Source organism: Pseudorca crassidens, chromosome 17, assembly GCF_039906515.1.
Source record: "Pseudorca crassidens isolate mPseCra1 chromosome 17, mPseCra1.hap1, whole genome shotgun sequence".
Taxonomy (NCBI): Eukaryota; Metazoa; Chordata; class Mammalia; order Artiodactyla; family Delphinidae; genus Pseudorca; species Pseudorca crassidens.
Window position 1 is genome coordinate 46,459,268 of NC_090312.1, and position 24,735 is coordinate 46,484,002.

At 36.5% G+C, this 24,735-nt stretch overlaps 1 protein-coding gene across 2 annotated transcripts in view; it reads right to left on the minus strand.

The window, feature by feature from the left end:
- Positions 1 to 24,735, minus strand: part of NECAB1 (N-terminal EF-hand calcium binding protein 1) — a 267,113-nt gene that overhangs the window by 160,429 nt on the left and 81,949 nt on the right. For both annotated transcript variants that reach the window (XM_067711804.1, XM_067711803.1), the window contains exon 3: positions 24,108 to 24,216. In XM_067711804.1, coding sequence (XP_067567905.1) covers positions 24,108 to 24,216 — 109 coding nt within the window. The remainder of the gene's footprint in view (positions 1 to 24,107; positions 24,217 to 24,735) is intronic.

The following is a 24,735-nucleotide window of genomic DNA, read 5'->3' on the forward strand; positions in this document are numbered from 1 at the left end:
AGAATTAATTTTATGTGTCAATTTGGCTGGGCCACAGTGCTCAGATATGTGATCAATCATTATTCTGGATATTTCTGTGAGACAGTTTTTGGATGAGATTAATATTTAAATCAATAATCTGTGAGTAAAACGGTTTACCTTCCATAATGTGGGTGGGCCTCATCCAATCAGCTAAAGGCCTGAATAGAAAAAAAAAAAAAAGACTGACGTCTCCCAAACATGAGTGAATTCTCTAGCAGGTGGCCTTTTGAATTGAACTGCAACATCAGCTTTTCCTGGGTCTCCAGCCCACCCTGCAGATTTTGGACTCACTGGCATCCATAATTGCAAAAGCCAATTCCTCAAAAGAAATCTCTATATTAATATACATCCTATTGATTCTGCTTCTCTGGAGAACCTTGACTAATACAGGGGATCAGACTCTTGACTTTTGAAATTCAAAAGTCTAGACCTAGGTAAGATGAGAGATTTAGAAGACTACAACTCATTAATAGCTAATCGTCCCCACCCCGTAACTGGATAAGATTTCCTAGAGTAGAAGAGGAAAAGAGACATAGAGAAAGTGATTCAAGGGTCATCTTCCCTGAGGTCATTTACCCTGTCTTCCCCTCAAGGCTACATCTGTAAGGTGAAAAAGGTGGTCTGGTGGTAGAACCATAGAGAAGTTTGAGATCTAGCATCTCCAGATAGAAAGTCCATGTTCTCCTTGATCGGCATGGTGGGAAGCATCAAGCCAACACATCTACGTGGTATGTTTGAGCAGAATCACCTGAAACAGTTTCACAGAATTACCTGCATAGAGGCTGATTTCGGAATACTACAGAGACTCTCAGGATTTGAAAGCAGTAGAGACATGGCCCAGAGAGCTGGCAGATATGAAAAGGGTTGGGCGTGAGAAAAAGAGAGAATGAAAGGGACCTTCCTGAACTAATGAACAAAAATCAGGTGGAAAGGAAGATAATACTACAGATGCATCATGGAAAGGTGAACAGAGAGGTAGAGATGCCCCTCTTCACTCGTGATTTTGTACTAGGTAAGGCCCCAGACTTATGCACAGCACCCAGAAATGGAAGAGAATTACCCTGTACTGACTGACAATAAATTTCCACCACCTGGCAGAATGGATGCTCAAAATAGAAATTAAGTCATAGGAAAAAAACCCTTACATTTCCCATCCACCTGGGTTTCATGGTCTGCTAGGGTGGCAGTAGAGAATAGAGAAGAGGGAGGGATGGGTTCAGGAGACATTTGTCCTAGTCCAGGCTTAGTCAGTCATAATTATCTTCTTTGAACTCAGTTTCCTTGAATGTAAAATGAAAGAGTTAGACTAGAAGTTCCCTGCAGAAGCAAGTTTTTTTGTTTTCTTTTCCTTGACATACATGTCAGTGATCTAAAAATGTAAAAGGAAACATCCAGCTCAGAAGGAAGCACTTCTGTCCAAAAATATGCTAGATTTTATATTTGTATAGTTCCTGACCCATAGTCAGTACTGATAAACATCTGTTTGAGTGAAATAAAACAATTTCCAGGGTTCAGTGTTGAAATTATCCTCAGGGTCTTGTCACTGTTCTGATTGGTGAGCATGTAAATAATTCCCACTAACAATAGACAATGGGACCATTGAAAAATCATCAAATTCATTTTTTCTACTCTATGCTGAGAAAATGTTAAAGATTTTCTACTCATCATCCTGCAAATCATAGCTGCTTCAGAAATAAATTATAAAAAAAAATGCAAGGAGGAAACAGTAAGATTTTTTCCTCCTTTTAATAAGGGAAGTATTTACCTATATCTCTCTTGGATATGAAAGGGAAAAGAAGACCAGTAATTATCCACTCATTCAACCAAAGGAATGATTCTGGAAGGGGTACAAACCAGTAAATTGTACATGTTTCTGTCTATTCTCATCTGCCACATTCCAAGGCAACTTTTCTAGCACTTACAATCATGTACCATTTATACTGCCCCCAAAGTCATTAGCACCTTTAGCAAAACTCTTAAAGCACATACCATAAAAATCAGGTGTAAAGTTCTGAGATCCATCGAGCAAGACAACAAAAAAATCCTCTAGCCATCTAAGTGATAGCATCGTCTCAGCGTTCTGTGGCTTTATAGAAAATTCCTACATTAGAAAAACCTCTGAGTGTGGTTAAAAAGCTCCAAGCATGCACAATGCAGGGCTAGACAGCCTAGGACTTGTATGAAGAGCAAAGAGCTCTAGCAGACAAGTGGTTCCAGCCTACATCAAACAAACAGTCAACAGTAACCAAGAAGCCCCACAAACACAGCCAGGCCCTTGAGAGCCTGCTGATGTGTTTCCTCTGCAGACAGCTTATACAATGTGAGGTGCAGCTTAAGCAATCTTCCCTCCTACCCAGCACTTGTATTTAAGGGATTAGAAACAATGGAAAAATTTAAAAAGTAGCATCGCATGTATTTGTCAGACATATAGATCTGTACTGGATATAACTTCAAGCTCAAGGACAAAATTTGACCTTTGAGGTCAGGGTGGATGGACCTTTTAGGAGGCTCCCTGTGGCCCACCTTGTGGAATTCCTTAGTATCTACCTTCTAGAGAATTGCATGGGGTCCTGACTGTTAAGTGCCCCAAATTACTTCTCAGGCCTGAGCTACCCAGACTGTTTTCCTTTAATTCTCAGAACTGCCGCAACCCCATTATCCACCAAGAAGTTTCTTCTCTCTCAAGACCAAAACTCAGTCTGCTCAGTTCCCCCCTTTCCTTGCAATCTTTGAAAACAAGTCCCCAGACCATTTTCACGGCTGAGAAACTAAACACTAGGAGAAGAGAGATGGAGGCACAGTCCCAAACAGTTTTTAAATCCCTTTCTTAGATGATACCCAGAGGCTGAAGTGGCCTCCAGTATTCTATTATTACTAAGTCAATGCCTTTTTGACCCCCATCTATCTCTATACTATGCTAATATCTTTTTTTCAAAAGATACTTTCCAAGCTACTATGGCATCCTGAAGCCATGATTAGGAAAAAAGCAAATCCTGTCAACAAGAGTTCACATTACTAAGGCTCTTCAGAAAGAGAGATGTTAATCTCAAAAGGCTCTCTCCCAAAGATAGTTCATTTCTACACACATTTTCCAGTCAGCTATTTCAGCTACTTGGTTACTAAATTGATAGTTTCATCACCACCATTTTGGTAACACCTCTTGAAATATTAGATTTCTATTTATTGAGAGTGCCCCCACCACAGATATCAGCAATATCTCCCAAAGAAGAGTTAGGGCAGGGGCTTCCCTGGGGGCGCAGTGGTTGAGAGTCCGCCTGCCGATGCAGGGGACACGGGTTCGTGCCCCGGTCCGGGAAGATCCCACATGCCGCGGAGCGGCTGGGCCCGTGAGCCATGGCCATTGAGCCTGCGCGTCCGGAGCTCCGCAACGGGAAAGGCCACAACAGTGAGAGGCCCGCGTACCGAAAAAAAAAAAAAATTTAGGGCAGTGTTCAGAGAACTGAATGAAAGTGTAGCTTCACAGCTGCCATCATTTTTCTCCTGTCTAAAACCCAGGAAGCAGCAATGAGCAATGAATTGGTGCTTCATGTGGTTCTGCACTCACAAGTACTTCTGTACTCACAAGTACTACTAACCCAAGTCAAACAAACTTCACATATTTATGTAGAACCTTCCTTGGATGGCAGACTAAACTGTTTCTTAACATTTGTGTCATGAATTTTTTACAATTTACTGCCAGAAAATATTGTTAGCCTCACTTAATATTCAAAGATAGTAAAACACTGAAAAGTTTGCTCGGCCAGGGATTTTGGAAACAAAATGAAGATTACCACTCTGCCAGACACCAAGGCAGTGTACATACAAAGACTGATTTAACAGGGGGCTGTATAGAGTGGTGGTTAAGAGCTACAGTGCCTAGCCTTACCCCTTGCTCTCTGTGTGACTTTGGGACACTTACTCAATCTCTCTGTGTTTCAGTTTTCTCATATGCAAACTGGGCTCAATCATAGGTTTGTTGTAAAGATTAAATAAGTTAACGAATGTAAAGTGCTTAAAACAGGATCTTGCACATGGTAAATTACCCATAAAGGTTAACCATGATTATTGCTCTGCAGCATCAGGATAACTATCATCCAAAATCTTTCTGGATCAGGAAGATTTAAGCCAACTCAGAAAGACTAGAGTACAGACTCTCAAAATTATGGTTCATATAAACACTTTTCAAGTACAGCTGCAGCTGCCTCTTAATTGGTGTTTCTGTCTTCAGACTTGTCAGCTGTCATCAATTCTCTTCATTTTGAGGGGATCCAATTTTCTATCATAAAACATAAACCTAATCCAGTCACTTGCATGTTTAAGACCTTTTGACAACTTCACACTGACCTGAGGGTGGAAATTCACAAGCCCCACTGGTTCACAAGGCCTTTCACAACTTGGCTCCTTGCTTGCCTCTCTAGCTCCTCTTACCATCACCCTCTTGAATTTGATATTATGGGCATGCTGAATGTGTTCAGTTGTTCCAACATGCCACACTCTCTCTTACCTAAAGACTTCCACATATGCTATTTTCTTTGGCTAGAAACTTCTATCATCTGCATCCCCATTCATGTCCATACCTCTTCTTGATAATGTCTCATGACTTAGAAGTCACTTCTTCCATGAGGTCTTGATTGACCTTTTAGACTAGATCTGCCCTAACTCCCCAACCCCAAAACAGTTGTATTTCTCTGTCATAATTAATCAAGCTATTACTTTCCTATGTTGCTTCTAAACTACAAATCTCTTGTTCACCACTATATCCCCAGTACCTAGCACAATATCTGGCACTTAGTAAACACTCAGTTACTCTGTTGAAAGAATGCAATCTCAGTTTGCATGGGCAAGACAGAATCTTAGACATGGGTTGACTTCAGAGTTCAACTTAATAGCCTTCTCGCCCTAATCTCCAGGATCCTCCTTCCTAAAATTCCCAAGAACCTTCAGTGAGTTTTTGTGGTAGCCTCTTACAATATCTAAACTCTTTTTTTGCTGTATCAAGGTTGATATAAAATTATTTTCAAAAAACTGATGACATCTGATTTAGAAGTTAAGAGGGATGATGAACCTCATGTAGGGTTTCTTTGCTGTTTTGAAACTGGACATTGAATGTCTGATACAATGCATCAATCATCCCACTTTCCTTCCTACCAGAATAAAAATACTTCATATCTATAACATTTTATATTAAATTTTCAGGGATTAATGTTACCTGGATTAAGAAAGATTGTGCCAAAAACTTTAAGTAATAAATCAAGGACAGAAATTTGTTGTGTGGTCTATGACAGGGGGATTTCTGTTATGGGCTTTGAAATCCAATTATTTTCTTCACATTAAAGAAGAGTTCTAATCAAATACAATGAGAATAATTACTTTTAATACATTTACCAAAAGTAGAGGAAAAACACACCCTGATTTTTTCATTGGACTGGTCTCTCTGAATACACACTATTTTAAAGACATAATCCCGTTGAGTGTTCATCACCACGCAGGACATAAACACATTTAGCTTCATGGGCAACAAAGTTAAATATAAAATATAAACTATATTTGAAATATAAACTATAAAAAGCAGAAATCTGTGATTAAAAAAATTAATACAAGTAGAAGTGCCTGATGAACATAGATGTAAAAATCCTCAACAAAATATTAGCAAACAGAATCGAACAGCACATTAAAAGGATCATACACCATGATCAACTGGGGTTTATCCCAGGAATGCAAGGATTCTTCAATATATGGAAATCAAGAGATGTGATAAACCATATTAAAAAATTGAAGGAGAAAAACAACATGATCATCTCAAAAATGCAGAAAAAGCTTCTGACAAAATTCAACAGCCATTTATGAAAAAAAACCCTCCAGAAAGTAGGCATAGAGGGAACTTACGTCAACATACTAAAGGTCATATATGACAAACCCACAGCCAATATCGTTCTCAATGGTGAAAAAATGAAACCATTTCCACTAAGATCAGGAAGAAGACAAGGTTGTCCACTCTCACCACGATTATTCAATGTAGTTTTGGACGATTTAGCCACAGTTATCAGAGAGGAAAAAGAAATAAAAGGAATCCAAATCAGAAAAGAAGAAGTAAAGCTGTCACTGTTTGCAGATTACATGATACTATATATAGAGATTCCTAAAGACTCTATCAGAAAACTACTAGAGCTAATAAATGAATCTGGTAAAGTAGCAGGATACAAAATTAATGCACAGAAATCTCTTGCATTCCTATACACTAATGATGAAAAATCTAAAAGAGAAATTAAGGAAACACTGCCACTTACCATTGCAACAAAAAGAATAAAATACCTAGGAATAAACCTACCTAAGGAGACAAAAGACCTGTATGTAGAAAAGTATAAGACACTGATGAAAGAAATTAAAGATGATACAAACAGATGGAGAGATATACCAGGCTTTTGGATTGGAAGAATCAACACTGTGAAAATGACTCTACTACCCAAAGCAATCTACAGATACAATGCAATCCCTATCAAACTACCAATGGCATTTTTCAAACAACTAAAACAAAAAATTTGACAATTTGTATGAAAACACAAAAGACCCTGAATAGCCAAAGCAATCTTAAGAAAGAAAAATGGAGCTGGAGGAATCAGGCTTCCAGACTTCAGCCTATTACTACAAAGCTACAGTAATCAAGACAGTATGGTACTGGCACAAGAACAGAAATAGAGATCAATGGAACAGGATGGATAGCCCAGAGACTGTCCCACACACATATGGTCACCTTATCTTTGACAAAGGAGGCAAGAATGTACAATGGAGAAAAGATAGCCTCTTCAATAAGTGGTGCTGGGAAAACTGGACAGCTACATGTAAAAGAATGAAATTAGAACACTCCCTGACTCCACACACAAAAATAAACTCAAAATGGATTAAAGACCTAAATGTAAGGCCAGACACTATAAAACTCTTAGAGGAAAACATAGGAAGAACACTCTGTGACATAAATCACAGCAAGATATTTTTTGACCCACGTCCTGGAGAATAGAAACAAAAATAAACAAATGGGACCTAATGAAACTTAAAATCTTTTGCACAGCAAAGGAAACTATAAACAAGACAAAAAGACAACCCTCAGAGTGGGAGAAAATATTGGTAAATGAAGCAACTGACAAAGGATGAATCTCCAAATGTTATAAGCAGCACATGCAACTCAATATCAAAAAAAAAAAACAACCAATCGAATCCAAAAATGGGCAGAAGACCTAAATAGACATTTCTCTGAAGAAGATACACAGATTGCCAAGACATACATGAAAGAATACTCAACATCACTAATCATTAGAGAAATGCAAATCAAAACTACAATGGGGCTTCCCCTGTGGTGCAGTTGTTAAGAATTTGCCTGCCAATGCAGGGGACAAGGGTTCAAGCCCTGGTCCAGGAAGAGCCCACACGCCGCGGAGCAATGAAGCCCATGCACCACAACTACTGAGCCTGAGCTCTAGAGCCCGTGAGCCACAACTATGGGTGCCCATGTGCCTAGAGCCCGTGCTCCACAACAAGAGAAGCCACTGCAATGAGAAGCCCATGCCCTGTAATGAAGAGTAGCCCCCATTCGCCACAACCAGAGAAAGCACACACGCAGCAAGGAAGAGTCAATGCAGCCAAAAATAAACAAATAAAATAAATAAATAAATTTAAAAAATCATATTTAAAAATCCTATTAATGAGATTAAAAAAAAAAACTACAATGAAGTTTCACCTCACACCAGTCAGAACGGCCATCATCAAAACATCTACAAACAATCAATGCTCAGGAGGATGTGGAGAAAAGGGAACCCTCTTGCACTGTTGGTGAGAATGTAAACTGATACAGCCACTATGGAGAACAGTATGGAGGTTCCTTCAAAAACTAAAAATAGAACTACTGTATGACCCAGCAATCCCACTACTTGGCATATACCCTGAGAAAACCACAATTCAAAAAGAGTCATGTACCACAATGTTCATTGCAGCTCTATTTCCAATAGCTAGGACATGGAAGCAACCTAAGTGTCCATTGACAGAAGAATGGATAAAGAAGATGTGGTACATATATACAATGGAATATTACACAGCCATAAAAAGAAATGAAATTCAGTTATTTGTAGTGACGTGGGTGGACTCAGAGTCTGTCATACAGAGTGAAGTCAGAAAGAGAAAAACAAATACCACATCCTAACACATACATATGGAATCTAAAAAAAAAAAAAAAAGTTCTGAAGAAACTAGGGGTAGGACAGGAATAAAGACACAGACGTAGAGAATGGACTTGAGGACACGGGGGGGGGGGGCAGGCGGTGCAGAATGGTAAGCTGTGACGAAGTGAGAGAGTGGCATGGACTTATATATACTACCAAATGTAAAACAGATAGCTACTGGGAAGCAGCCGCATAGCACAGGGAGATCAGCTCGGTGCTCTGTGACCACCAGAGGGGTAGGATAGGGAGGGTAGGAGGGAGATTCAAGAGGGAGGAGATAGGGAGATATATGTATATGTATAGCTAATTCACTTTGTTATACAACAGAAACTAACACACCATTGTAAAGTAATTATGCTCCAATAAAGATGTTTAAAAAAAATGTAGAATTGCCAGGAGATACTTAGAATAAATAGGAAAACAAATATTCAAACACTGGAGAGCTCTTACAATTCATTCTATGAGTCTCATATAGACACAATTTTACATCAAATTTGGGGATTGATCAGACCAAGACAGAAAGAAAGAGTGAGAGAGATTGAAAGAAACCAGGCAGAGACAGTGACTCAGAGACAGTAGATAAAATTCCATTATTTCTACTTATATTTTTGAAATAAAGGTTAAATGGTAACTCTCCCTATTTGATTCTTGATGAGTCCACAGGAAGAGCCTTGATAAGTTATTTTTCAAGTAATAGGATATCATTTCCACTGTCTATATTATTTCCTTAAATGGTTGACCTTTGGCCAAAGTGAGACAGGTGACTCATTTCCACATAACCTAGGAGTCTCTGGTTTTTTGAAGCCATTTTTTAAAAGTTAGTCTCCTACTAATAACTTTCACACAAACTAATTTTTATTAAAGCACAGGTTTTTCAAACAGTAATGAACATGTTATATTGCATTTTATCACCAAGAAATAACTATTGTAGAGATCCTAGGTTAAGACAAGCATAGAAATAGAAATATTAATAGAATATTAATAAACATATTAAGTAGGAGCCACTGACTCCTTTTTTGCAAAAAATCAACCCCCCATAAGATATTTGGAAAACAATTTTCTATCAATCAATATGTCAGCTTCCCATAAATATAAAGTAATATTTATTCATTTATGTATAATACATGGCACATAGTACCCATTGTAGTTGGTTAATAAATATTTGTTGAATAAATAAATGAATAAGTAGGTAAAAAATGACTAATTTCTTGGAAGCAATGATCTCAACTGGAATAAAATTGTCAAATTTGATAATCTGAGTTTTCACTTAGAAACTGTTCACAATTCAAAGAAAGAAAGAGAGAAAAGAGAAACTCTTTTGCCAGTCTCAAGTCTATATCTACTAATTTCTACCTGATGGCAGTGAGGATGGGATGATAGAGGAAAAGTTATTTGTGCAAATGATCACAATTCTAAGGCCCTCCATGAGTAGATTTCTAATTATTCTGAATCACTGTTTTTAATCTGAAGTTGATTAAAAATAGGTTCCCAGGGAAACTTAAAAATAAAATTAAACCATTAAATCCATTAGTGAATGAAAAAGGACAATAATGTTCAGCTGATACCCATGCTCAGCTTTCTTCCTATTACAGTTTAACTGCTAAAAGCTATTGCTATTTAGTCTATTTTTTCTCCATGAGAAACCTTTTAAGATCATAAAAGAGAATATACTATTTTATGTAGTAGGAGATTCTTTTTAAGCATTGAAAACTTATTTTTACATGTAAATGTATTAAATATACTGGGACAAAAAGAAATTCTTAATTTGAACATATTCTGAATCTGTTAGAGTAAGGAAATAATTCACATTTACATCTTAACATTGCATTTCATGTTTTTTAATTCATAGGAGTAGATAACTATTTTAAAAAAGGAACAACTTTTGAAACTGTTTAACTGAGAGTCCAAAGCCAGATTTATCATTTATTCTGTCCCCAACGAGAAGAGTCAGTTCTCCTTTTTTATTCAACAGGATTTGTCAGCGGCATCACCTTTTCTGTGGTCAGTCGGCAAGTTCTAAAGTCTAAAAGTCACAAGCAATATACCTTTGCATGCCTTTCTTTTACCTAATCAATATATCCGACTTCTATAACAATCCATCAAGTAACCAAGTCGTTATTGAATGTATTCCAGTAATTGCTGCAGTAGTGAGAACAATGTCCTTGCCTCAGAGGAGTTTATAGTTTAGATTTGGAGACAAGATTAATATACTAGTGAAACAATTAGCAAAATATAAGAGATGGCATATAATTTAGTGGTACATTATGAAAGTATAAACCATACTTATAGAAATTTGGAGAAAAAAGATGAACAGGAAAGATGAAAAGGTTAGTGATTACATCATAATAATTATTATTTTATGGCAGGTGTTTATATACATTACTGCTAAACTTTGAAAGCTGGGTTTTTATATTGGCTCTATTTTACAGCCAATGAAATTAGGGTTCAATGAAGAACAATGACCACCCATAGTCCTCATAGCTAGATAGTGGAAGGATTTAACCTTGACCAGTTCCTGAGTTCTTTCCATATTGCAGCACTACTTTTCATGGAGTTCAGTGGACCTTGATGCCAGGAAAACTTTACTAGGCAGAGGGGAGGGGCAGGGCTAATCAAGCAAAATGTCTTGAATAAGGTATGGGGTAGGAGAAATCTCTCCCTTCTCATTGAACTTGTAATATGTGCTAGATGCTATGATAGGTCCTGGAATCAGTGGAAAGCAAAAGAGTCATGACCTCTGCCTTCATGAAGTTTAGGCCAGGCAACATGAGCATTAATCAAACACAAAACAAATATAAAATTGTAGCTGATTCAAGAGCTGCAGAGAAGAGATACATATTACAACGAGAAGGCAGAATGAGAAATTTAACCAAAAAGGAAGGTCAGGGAATACTTTCATGAGACATATAGATGTATATACAATTACACAAGCATGGAAAAAAGATGCAGAAGATCACACTTTAGGTGCTGATGAAGATTGGTTATGAAGAGTGGGTTAGGGGTAGACAGTGGAAGAGAAGAAACTCAAAAGAAAGTAGTTCTCTGTGATTAAAACAGAATGCACTTGCATTCCTATGCACTAATGATGAAAAATCTGAAAGAGAAATTAAGGAAACCCTCCCATTTACCATTGCAAAAAAAAAAGAATAAAATACCTAGGAATAAACCTACCTGAGGAGACAAAAGACCCATATGCAGAAAAGTATAAGACACTGATGAAAGAAATTAAAGATGATACAAACAGATGGAGAGATATACCATGTTCTTGGATTGGAAGAATCAATATTGTGAAAATGACTACACTACCCAAAGCAATCTACAAATTGAATGCAATCCCTATCAAACTACCAATGGTATTTTTCACAGAACTAGAACAAAAAACTTCACAATTTGTATGGAAACACAAAAAACCCAAATAGCCAAAGCAATCGTGAAGTAAAACAGAGCTGGAGGAATCAGGTTCCCTGAATTCAGACTATACTACAAAGCTACAGTAATCAAGACAGTGTGGTACTGGCACAAAAACAGAAATATAGATCAAAGGAGCAGGATGGATAGCCCAGAGATAAACCCATGCACATATGGTCACCTTATCTTTGATAAGGGAGGCAAGAATACACAATGGCAAAAAGACAGCCTTTTCTTTTGGTTTTGGGAAAACTGGACAGGTATATGTAAAAGTATGAAATTAGAACACTCCCTAACACCATGCACAAAAATAAACTCAAAATGGATTAAAGACCTAAATGTAAGGCCAGACACTATCAAACTCTCAGAGGAAAACATAGGCAGAACACTCTATGACATAAATCACAGCAAGGTCCTTTTTTACCCACATCCTAGAGAAATGGAAATAAAAAGAAAAATAAACAAATTGGACCTAATGAAACTTACAAGCTTTTGCACAGCCAAAGGAAACTATAAACAAGACAAAAAGACAACCCTCAGAATGGGAGAAAATATTTGCAAATGAAGCAAATGGCAAAGGATTAATCTTCAAAACATACAAGCAACTCATGCAGCTCAATATCAAAAAAATAACCAACCCAATCCAAAAATGGACAGAATACCTACATAGACATTTCTCCAAAGAATACCTACAGATTGCCAACAAACACATAAAAGGATGCTCAACGTCACTAATCATTAGAGAAATGCAAATCAAAACTACAATGAGGTAACACCTTGCACCAGTCAGAATGGCCATCATCAAAAAATCTACAAGCAGTCAATGCTGGAGAGAGCGTGGAGAAAAGGGAACCCTCTTGCACTGTTCGTGGAAATGTAAACTGATACAACCACTAAGGAGAACAGTATGGAGGTTCCTTCAAAAACTAAAAGTAGATCTACCATACAACCCAGGAATCCCATTACTGGGCATATACCCTAAGAAAACCATAATTCAGAAAGAGTCATGTACCACAATGTTCATTGCAGCATTATTTACAATAGTCAGGACATGGAAGCAACCTAAGTGTCCATCAACAGATGAATGGATAAAGAAGATATGGCATATATACAATGGAATATTACTCAGCCATAAAAAGAAACAAAATTGAGTTATGTGCAGTGAGGTGGGTGGACTTTGAGACTGTCATACAGAGTGAAGTAAGTCAGAAAAAGAAAAACAAATACCGTATGCTAACACATATATATGGAATCTAAAAAAAAAAAAAAAAAAATGTTCTGAAGAACCTAGGGGAAGGACAGGAATAAAGGAATAAAGACGCAGATGTAGAGAACGGACTTGAGGACATGGGGAGGGGGGAAGGGTAAGCTGGGACGAAGTGAGAGAGTGACATGGATATATATACACTACCAAATGTAAAGTAGATAGCTAGTGGGAAGCAGCTACATGACACAGGGAGATTCACTCGGTGCTTTGTGTCCACCTAGAGGAGTGGGATAGGGAGTGTGGGAAGGAGACTCAAGAGGGAGGAGAAATAGGGATAAATGTATATGTATAGTTGATTCACTTTGTTGTGCAGCAGAAACTAACACACCATTGTAAAGCAATTATTCTCCAATAAAGACGTTAAAATAAAATAAAGTCATTTGTGGAAAACAAACAAACTGAATGCACACATTGGAAGTAATGGTAACTAAATGCTATGGGTAGTTATCTCAAAGTGATGAAATTTCAGGTGTCTTTTTCTGCTCTTTCTTATGATTTCTATACTGTTTGAGTTCTTTTTTTATAGGAAGCATATGTTATTTATATAAATTTTATTGTGGAGGGAAAGTATTTTCCTAAAGAAATTGCTCTTTAAAAATATTCATTTAAGAAGTAAGCAATGGGACTTCCCTGGTGGCGCAGTGGTTGAGAGTCCGCCTGCCGATGCAGGGGACGCGGGTTCATGACCCGGTCCGGGAAGATCCCACATGCCGCGGAGCAGCTGGGCCCGTGAGCCATGGCCGCTAAGCTTGCGCATCCGGAGCCTGTGCTCCGCGACGGGAGAGGCCATAACAGGGAGAGGCCCGCATACCGCGAAAAAAAAAAAAAAAAGAAGAAGTAAGCAATGACTTTGAGGTTATTTGTATTTATTTCAAGAATTTTATAATCTCAAGATGTCACAGAGAAAAACAATTGTAACTCTTCCATCAAACAGATCATTTTTGAGAATAGTATAGTTGTAAAAAAGAGAAAGCAGGTACTTAGGGAATGTGGTGACAATAAAGGGAATAGTTGGATTCATAGGATTAATAAACTGGAGGGGAATAAGGACAGAATTTATTGGTGCATTGGACATGGGAGATGAGAGATGGAGACTTGTCCAAGAAGTGAGCATCACATATTTTTTAAAGATTGGGGTTAACATTTTACTGATTTGATTTCACCCACTTGGTGGGTATTGGCAAGTAAGAAAGAACACTGCAGTTAGGTGAATAAATAATTCGCCTTGATTCCTCAGTAGACAATTTTTATTTTAAGCAGTAATAGATTTTGCTTCACCATTAGCAATTTTATCATGGCTGATGGGAAGACAGAGTACAGTTAAGATTGAAAGAGGGGACTTCCCTGGTGGTGCAATGGTTAAGAATCCACCTGCAAATTCAAGGGACATGGGTTCGAGCCCTGGTCCAGGAAGATCCCACATGCCGAGGAACAACTAAGCCCATGTGCTGCAACTACTGAGCCTGAGCTCCAGAGCCCACGAGCCACAACTACTGAGCCTGCATGCCACAACTACCGAAGCCCATGTGCCTAGAGCCCGTACTACACAACAATGAAGCCACTGCAATGAGAAGCCCACTCACCGCAACGAAGAGTAGCCCCTGCTCATCGCAAATAGAGAAAGCCCATGTGCAGCAACGAAGACCCAACACAGCCAAAAATAAATAAATTTATTAAAAAACAAAAGATAAAAAGAGAATTCAAGTTCTTTATTGGGAGGAAGAGGTGACAAGCAGAGAATAATTCTCTAGATAATATTAAAAATATAAAATATCTGGAAAAATTTGGAAGCAAAGGTCTTTAATAAAAATGACTAATTGAAACAGTAAAACTCTGTGAGTGCTCTGCAGAACAATGGAGAAAATGAGGTAAGTGCAGAGTGATGGGATGGAGAGTAGTAAGAGGAGTAAGTCCAAGAGGAGTAAGTCCAAAATTCCAAATGTAAAGGTAGGATGGAGGGAGGGAAATGTTCCAAGAAAGAAATAATGTCCACAGAGAAAAAGAATAACATTGCTACATTGTAACAACTCCTACACTGTAAAAATCCTACATTATGGATATAAAAAGAGGAGAGATAAAGGCAGCAATTAAAGCAATTACCTCTATGCTGCACATCCAAATATATTCTACTGCTGGAAAGAATCAAGCATCTTTTCATCAAGAATGAAATACCTGAAAGTGAGTTTAAAAGCTGGCCTTGGAATCTTTTGATTTCTGATATACAAAATAAATAGCTAAAAATCTGAAAATTTACTGAGGTGGCATGACAATGGAAAGAGCTTTGAGTTTTGTTTTCAGGCCGCCATGAAATAATCTCCAGGACTTACACTACTGTCTGTGTAACCTTGGTCAAATCACTTAAATTTCTGTATCAGATTCCTTAACTGTAGGCTGTGAATAATAATAATACTAATAATACCTTGTTATTTGTTTTTTTGTGAAGATTAAATAAGATGATGCAAGTAAGTGCCTGCCATATAGTCATTCAATAAATGTATTTCCTTATTTAATTAAAAATTAAACATTTCCTTTAGAAATTCCATATTTTTTAGAAATTATATACATATTGTCTTGATACAAAATTTGGCTTGTCTATCATCTTTGTCAGAGAAAATTAGAACCAATTATTTTTTCAGCAATTATAACTAAGGAGAAACCATTTCCTGTCACTTTAAAGAAAATCTCCTTAAAATTGTCTTCTTTATAAATCCCTCAAACTATGCTAATCTTCTTAATTATTATGTAGACTTTGTTGATTCCTCACTCTCCCTACAAGGAACAGTCCTCAGCCCCAGTCAGCACTGCAAATTGTGGAATGGTCTGATTTAGGAGGAAATTGTGGTGGTGCCAATGAAATGCCTTCACAGGAAAGAAAATAATTTTAAATGTAACTCTTAAGAAGTAGCTTGTTTTATTCTCTCCATATCTTCATGAAGTAGATATGCTCAAAGAAAATAAATGGATTTCAGAAATTATTGGAGTGAAAGGCACATTTAAAAATTGAGTGAATAATAAGGAAATTTGATGACTACAGGTTAGTTCCAATGATGAAATGGAATCAATAACTGGAGAACTGGTTATAGATTAGAGTGAGTCTTGGTAAGGTTGTAAGACTTCTATTTTCAGTCTCTAAGAATGTGGCAAAAAGTATACCTCTATAGGATGTAATCAAATAGTGCTTCTCTTAGTTATATACTCAGTTCTTTCTAATTTTTAAATTAAAAAAAATAAGGATAATGTGATATGTGACAACTGCCCAGAAAATCTGTTAGGTGATTATGGAGAAATACTAAGAGAAAAAAGACCAGGTGTTACTCACTAAGTCTGCCTAAGTTTTTTGCAGTATCTGCAAATACAGAGACTTGGTAGGACCATAAGGAAAAAGAAGGGGGATTATAGGCATGATTCTAGTGGAGTATGGGAAAACAGGAACATTGAGAATAGACACAATCAGATGGTCAAGAAGAGAGGCAGGTGTAGAGGGCTAGGGTCCTGCATAGCTCAATGGAACTAGGATGCCTATTAAAACAAAGATTTCTCCTTGGCTTCAATCTTTTCCCATATAGATAGCTTCAGATTTTCCAGATTGACTCCACACTTTGTAGGAGCTCTCTGGAGTTGAAACTCTACCAAGCTCCTTGTCCTCTAAAATATGAGATGGTAAGTGGAAGTCTTTGAGGCTAAGTAGGTGGTTATTTGATCTACAGGGGACTCAAGTTTTGCCTGCCCAGAATTTATTCCCCCTTATTTTGATAATAGCATCCTGGTTCCTTTTCACTTTATTTTTTCCTTGAAAACAGTGATTTTCCAGAGATGTGTATGAGCTCCAAGCCAGGCTAACATAATTCAAGACCAGAATTTTGCTGGTACTACTCTGAAAGAAAACCAGCCTCTTGGCGTTTGCCAAGGTGGTGGCAATATGAACCTTGAGCCTCTCGTAACCATCTTGACCTCTCAGCAAGAGAGTCTGCACAAGAGAATAGCCAACATAGAGAAAGAAGAGGTGAGAGATGATAGACAGATTCCTAGCACCACTGTTTGGGCACTTTATTCCAACACACATGAAGCCTACCTCTGGACTTTTCAGATACATGAACCAGATAATTATTTCTTTAAGTCAGCTTAATTTATGTTTCTGTCACTCACAACCAGTAAAGTCCTTCCTAGTACATCTTCTGCCCTGCTGTGAACTCTGCTAAGTAAGGCTTAGGAGAAGTTGAGGCAAATCTATAAAAAGAATGTTATTCTCTCCCTCCTTAGTTTCCTTGGCTTCTCTGGCGCCATGCCTCATTTGGCATATAAGCATGCTAAACTAACATCATTGACCACATGTGTCAGCTAACTTGTGCCTCTCTGTGGAAAACAGTATACATCTGTTGGGCTTTGTCTGCTTATGCCAAAGAGGCAACTTAATGCCTGGACAGAGGCCAGCCCACCATCTGGTTCTAACAGGTAAGTCTTGATCATAAAATGCTCCATCTGGACTCTTCGTTCTCTGTGAGTTTGCTCATGGGCAGTTTGGGCTTCATCTGAATACTTGGAGTACTCTTCTGCCAGTGTTCCTTTGCCCAATCTATACTGCTAAAACTCAACCCTGACACAGCCAGTGTGTCCACCACACTTTAGCCTGTATTCTCTGGACTTTGATTTTCACTGTGCTCTCTTGACATACGGCTACACCACCTTTTTCCATTTTCTGATTTCATGACTCTAAGTCATGCCATACTTCCTTAGCTTAGCACCTGGGACTGGGGTCTGCCCTATCCTCCAGGCACTTGGTGCTGCTCTCTTAGCGTTCAGTGCTAGTTGAAGATGTATAGGCTACGTTAATAGGGAGATCTCTCTTACCCACTATTGGAGCTATTGGAATTGGAATGACCTTTCTAGTCATAATGCAGTGCAGGCTTTGGTCTTCAGACCAACCTACTAAATACTTATTCCTTGGGTACTGATCCTGCCTTCTTTTCCTAATGCCCATAAAATGTGTCTACTTAAGGAGGGTAATGGGTAACTCAAGGGAGAAGGCGGTTTCATCAACCAACTAATCAAGCTTTAAAATTTAACTGTTATGCACAAGTATAAAATGAACGGATTTTCCTGTTTCAGAAGGAATAAAATTCTATCATCTAAAACAAACCCTTTGATATTATTACTCTCCAATTATTATGGGACTTTATCTCATTATTGGTGCATAAAAACTGTCTTCAAATATTAGAAAGACTTGTTATAAAATATTCATATTCTGCATGGCCCTAAGAAATTGAACAAATTAAGTGAAACTTTAGAGAGAAAAGTTTCATGTTAGGTTAAGAAAGAAAATTTTAAACTTTCAAGTCTAGCTCAAGATGAACTATGATTTTTTGTAGGTGGTAATTTTTTTGTTTGTTTGTTTGCTTTAATGTGCTTCAGTGATTTAACAAGTACTGGGTTGAAATACCAGTGCTCAGCATCCAAAAAAATTATTTTAGTCTGGAATAAGGAACACCTGATCTGAAGACATCAGTTGTCCATCTCTATCACAGGCTTCCATCTGCAGGCCCCAAGAAACTTTCCTGTGTGTTCACTGTCTGATATAACAGCAAAACTTCCATCTGGTCTACTGTTTGGTCTATCCTGACAATCTGGAACTCCAAATTGCTATACTGGAAGAATCATTTTTGCCTCCAGGGGATCATTCTCCCTGCCTGTGCTGTGAATCTCTTCTACAAGGAATTATGCTAATTTCTTAATGTATTCCTCTAACTGGCTGAAAAATGTGGACATGCTGGCTTTCTGATAAGTGAAAACACTTCTTTTGATGTTGAAGAATAATTGACTACATTAGTTGCACGTGTACAACATAGTGATTCAATATTGCTATACATTACAAAATGATCACAGTAAATCTAGTTACTATTTATCATCATACAATGTTATTACAATATTATTGACTGTATTCCTCATGCAGTACAATTCATCCCCATGACTCATAGCAATTCACAATTTTTAACAATATTTGCAGTTATTATAAAATATTAGCTATATTCCCTATGCTGTCATCATATCCTTGTAGCTTATTCATTTTATACATAATATTTTGTACCTCTAGTCCCCCAACCCTATATTGATGCTCTCCCCTCTCTCTCCCCATTGGCAACCACTATTTTGCTCTCTACATCTGTAAGTCTGCTTCTTTTTTGTTATATTCACTAGTTTGTTGTAATTTTTAGATTCCACATGTAAGTGATATCACACATTATTCGCCTTCTTTATTTTACTTATTTCACCTAGCATTATATCCTCCAAAAGTCCATCCATATTGTTGCAAATGGCAAAATTTTATTCTCTTTATGGCTGAATAGTATTATATTGTATGTATGTACCACATCTTCCTTATTCATCCATCTATTGATGGACTCTTAGGTTGCTTCCAAATCTTGGCTATTGTAAATAATGCTGCAGTGAACATGGGGGTGCATGTATCTTTTTGATTTTGTTTTCTTCAGAAAAATACTCAGAAGTGAAATAGCTAGATTGTATGGTAGCTCTATCATTAATTGTTTTAGGAAACTCTACACTATGTTTTCATAGTAACTGTACCAAATTGCATTCCCACCAAGAGTGTATAAGGTTTCCCTTTACTCCACATCCTGACCAACATTTGCTATTGGTTGTATTTTTGATAGTACCCATTCCGACAGGTGTGAGGTGATATCTCATTGTGGTTTTCATTTGCAGTTTGCTGATAATTAGTGACCTTGAGCATATTTTCATGTGTCTGATGGCCATCTTTATTTCTTCTTTGGAAAAATATCTATTCAAGTCCTCTGCCCTTTTTTACTTGGTTGTTTTTTTTGAGGTTGAGTTGTATGAGTTCCTTGTATATTTTGGATACTGAGATACTGACTTCTTTTCCAATATATAGTTTGAAAATATCTTCTCACATTCAGTAGGCTACCTTTTCATTTTTCTGATATTTTCTTTCACTGTGTAAAAACTTTTTAGTTTGATGTAGTCTTATTTATTTATTTTTGCTTTTGTTTCCCTTGCCTGAGGAGACAAATCCAAAAAAATATTGTTAAGACTAATGTCAAATAGCATACTGCCTGTGTTATCTTCTAAAGGTTTTATGGTTTAAGGCTTTACATTTATGTTTTTAATCCATTTTGAGTATATTTTTTATATGGCATGAGAAAGTAGTCCAGTTTGATTATTTTGTAAGTAGCTGTCTGGTTCTCCCAATACCATTTATTGAAGAAGCTGTCTTTTCTCCATTGTATGTCCTTTCCTCCTTTGTTGTAGACTAATTGAACATATAAACATGGGTTTATTTCTGGGCTCTTAATTCTGTTCCACTGATCTATGTTTTCATGCCAGTACCATACTGTTTTGATTACTGTAGCTTTGAGGTATAGTTTGAAATGAGGGAGTGGGATACATCCAGTGTTGTTTTTCTTTCTCAAAATTGTTTAGATTATTCAGGGTCCTTTGTGTTTCCAGGCAAATTTTAGAATTATTTGTTCTAGTTCTGTGGAAATTACCATTGGTATTTTGATAGGGATTACACTAAAACTGTAGATTGCTTTGGGTGGCATGGACATTTTAACAATATTAATTCTTCCAATTCCTTAGCACAGTATATATTTCCCTTTGTATGTTGTTATCTTCAATTTCTTTCATCAATGTTTTATAGTTTTCCAAATGGGTCTTTTACCTCCTTGGTTAGATTTATACCTAGGAATTTTATTAGTTTTGATGCCACTGTAAATGAGATAGTTTTCTTAATTTCTCTTTCTGATAGTTTGTTCTTAGTGTACAGAAATGCAACAGATTTCTGTATGTTAATTTTTTATCCTACAACTTTACTGAATTCATTGAAAGTTCTAGTAGTTTTTTGGCAGTGTGTTTAGAATTTTCTATATATAGTATCTATACTATATAGAATTTTCTATATATAGTATCATGTCATCTGCAAACAATGACAGTTTTACTTATTCCTTCCAATCTGAATTCTTTTATTTCCTTTGCTAGTCTAATTGCCTTGGCTAGGACTTCCAGTACTATGTTGAATAGGAGTGGTAGATTGAGCATGCTTTTCTTGTTACTGATCTTTGTGGGAAAAGTTTCAACCTTTCACTGTTGAATATGATGTTAGCTGTGCATTAGTTATTTACGCCTTTATTATGTTGAGGTATATTACTTCTACACCCATTTTGTCGAGAGGTTTTAAATCATAAATTGGTGTTGAATTTTGTCAAAAGTTTTTCTCCATCTGTTTAGATGATCATATGATTTTTACTCTTCCATTTGTTAATGCAGTGTATCCTATTAATTGATTTGCTGATATTAAACCATCCTTGCATCTGGGGGATAAATCTGGGATGAATCCCACTTGATCATGTTGTTTGATCCTTTTAATGTATTGTTGAATTCAATGTGCTAAAATTTTTTTGAGGATTTTTGCATCTATGTTCACCAGAGATATGGGCCTATCATTTTCTTTTTCTGTGGGGTCTTTGTCTAGTTTTGGTATCAGGGTAATGCTGGCCTCTTGCAATGAGTTCAGAAGCATTCCTTCCTCTTCAATTTTTTTTTCGGGGGGGAAGGAATAGTTTGAGAAGGATAGGCATTAACTCTTCTAAATATTTGAGAGAATTCACCTGTGAAGCCAACTAGTCCTGAACTTATGTTTGTTCTATTACTGATTATTTTTCATTACTGGTAATAGGTCTGTTAATATTTTCTATTTCTTCCTGATTCAGTCTTGGGATATTTATGTTTCTAGGAACTCATCCATTTCTTCTAGGTTGTCCATTTTATTGGTGTATAATTGTTCTTAGCAATCTCTTATGATCCTTTCTATTTCTATAACATGGGTTGTAACTTCTTTTTCATTTCTTATTTTATTGATTTTGGACCTCTCTCTTTTTTTAATTTCTTATTTTATTGATTTGGGACCTCTCCTTTTTTCTTGATGAGTCTGTCTAAAGTTTTATCAATTTTGTTTATCTTTTCAAAGAATCAGCTCTTAGTTTCATTGATTTTTTTTGTCTCTTTTTTAGTCTCTATTACATTTATTTCTCCTATGTTCATTATTATTGCTTTCTTCATACTAACATTAGATTTTTGTTGGCATTTCTTTTTCTAGTTCCTTTAGGTGTAAGATTAAGCTGTTTCTCTGGGATTTTTCTTCTTTCCTGAGGTAGGCTTGTATCTCTATAAACTTCCCTCTTACAACTGTTTTTGCTGTGTCCCATAGATTGTGGATTGTTGTGTTTCTATTTTCATTTGTGTGATTTCTCTTTGATTTCTTCAGTGACTCATTAGTTATTTAGTATATATAACTGTATATATTTAGGTGCTCCCATGTTGGATTTAAATATATTTATAAATGTTATATCTCCTTATTGCATTTATCTCTTTATCATTATGTAATGTCCTAGTTTGTCTCTTGTTACAGTCTTTGTTTAAAAGTCTATTTTATCTGATATAAATATTGCTACCCTGGCTTTCTTTTCATTTCTGCTTGCATGGAATACCTTTTTGCATCCCCTCACTTTCAGTCTTTGTGTGTCTTTAGACCTGAAGTAAGTCTCTTGTAGGCAGCATACATATGGGTCTTATTTTTGTATCCATTCAGGCACTCTGTGTTGTTTGATTGGAGCATTTCATCCATTTACATTTAAAGTAGTTATTGATAAGTACGTATCAATTGCCATTTTGTTAATTGTTTTCAGTTCATTTTTATAATTCTTTATTGTTCCTTCCTTTTTCTTTTGCACTCTTCCAATGTGACTTGATGCTATGTTTATTGTTATTTTTGGATTCCTTTCTCTATTTTGTGTGTATATCTATTATAGATTTGTGTTTGTGGTTACCATGTGGTTTATATATAACAATATATATGTGTGTATATATATATGTATATATATATACACACACACACACGATAATTATACTTTACTGATCTCTTAAGTTCAAATGCATTCTAACAGACCTGCACCCCCACCCAACATTTAATATTTTTTATTTCACATTTTGCATTTAAAAAAATATCTCTTAACTACTTATGGTGGATTAGATGATTTTACTACTTTTGTCTTTTAACCTGCCTACTAGTTTTGTGAGTGATTGATCTACCATCTTTACTGTGTATTTTCCTTTACTAATGAGATCTTTACCTTCATAATTTTCATATTTCTGTTTGTGGTCTTTCTTTTCCACTTAGAGAACTCCCTTTAACATTTATTGTACAGACATTTTAGTGGTACCAAACTCTTTTAGATTTTGTTTGTCTTAAAACTATCTCTCCTTCAAATCTGAATGTTACCCTTGTTGGGTAGAATATTTTTCATTATATATTTTTTTTCCTTTTATCACTTTAAATATAGTGACATAACCACTTTGAAAATATTTGGAAAGAAAGAAGGAAAACATTGAAAATATATCTTGTTGGTTAAATTTTCCTCTTTAACTTGCAAGTTAAATTTTCCTCTTTTGTCACATAAATAATATTTTTAAAATATTTTGCTTGATCATGAGAAGCAAATATTTTTTAGAAATGTAATCATAGCTGTGCCTATAGTGCAACATAATAAAGCACTTTAAATTTCAAAAATTAAGTAAATCATTTCTTGTAAAATGACTCAAAAAAATCCATCAGCTAAACCTACAAATTTTCAGAGCTCATATTTTATTTTGCTAGATTTTAAAATAAATCAAGTAGATCACTATATACTTTGATTGCTCAGAGAAAATTCTGTGTCCCGCATTACCTACATCTCTCAGGTAACACTGATTTGGAGTTCAGCACACACATCTGAATTGTCCAGATAATTGCTGCAATTTCCTATTTTACTACAGTAACATAAAAATGGACTTAGAACAATTTTTAAATGAAGCAAACTGAGATGAAATCTAAGAAACAAGGTAAAATCCTACTTTCTTATTAATGGCAGAATTAGAATTATTTATAACCTATGCTTTGTTTTAATTCTGCAAACTCTTTATGAGAACTTCCTACAGAAAATCTTTATTTTCCAGTTCAAAATTCAGTTTTTCACAGCATTTCAATTGTCAGAGGCTATCTCAGAACTGAACATAGGCGTGTTACAGAATGTGTCCTCTACAGCTTTACTCCATCTCTGTTTCATTGGTATGTACTTGTTCATGCCCTCTCTACTTTATTTACAGAATGTAGTGATTTAAAAAAAGTTCCTTACTTGGTATTATGTGTATCAATGGTATGGAAGAGGTCACGTAACTCTTCTCCACTCAGAACACCATCTGCAAAATATGCTTTGAATTCTTCAAAGGACAATTTTCCATCATCTAAAATGGTAAGAACAAACAAAAGAGAAGCAAATCATTTCAATTTTGTATGTTATTATATCTTTTAATTTTTAACATTTTGATCAAATGCTTGAACAGGTTTGTTTGTGCATGTATACATGTATTCAAAAAGGAAGAACAATTTCAGGTGTTTAAAATAAAAATAATTACCCACCCAGACCGAAGAATGGCCACAGGCCCCCACCTCCTCCTTCCCAGACCCAAGGAGTGGTCATGGGTCTCTGCTATCTCCCTCTTGGAATCCAGGAGTAGTTGTGGGCTCCTGCCACCTCCCTCCCAGATACCAGGAGTCATTGCAAGCCAAGAGTGGTTGCAAGCCACCACTGCCACCCTTGCAGACCCCAGGAGTGGTTGAGAGCCCCCACTGCCACCTGCCCAAACTCCAGGAGTGGTTGTGAGCCACCTCTGCTCCCATCCTGTGTCCCAGGGCCATTCCTGAGCCATTGCCACCACTGAGAACTCCAGGACTGGGCACCAGTAGCCACATCTGCATACCAC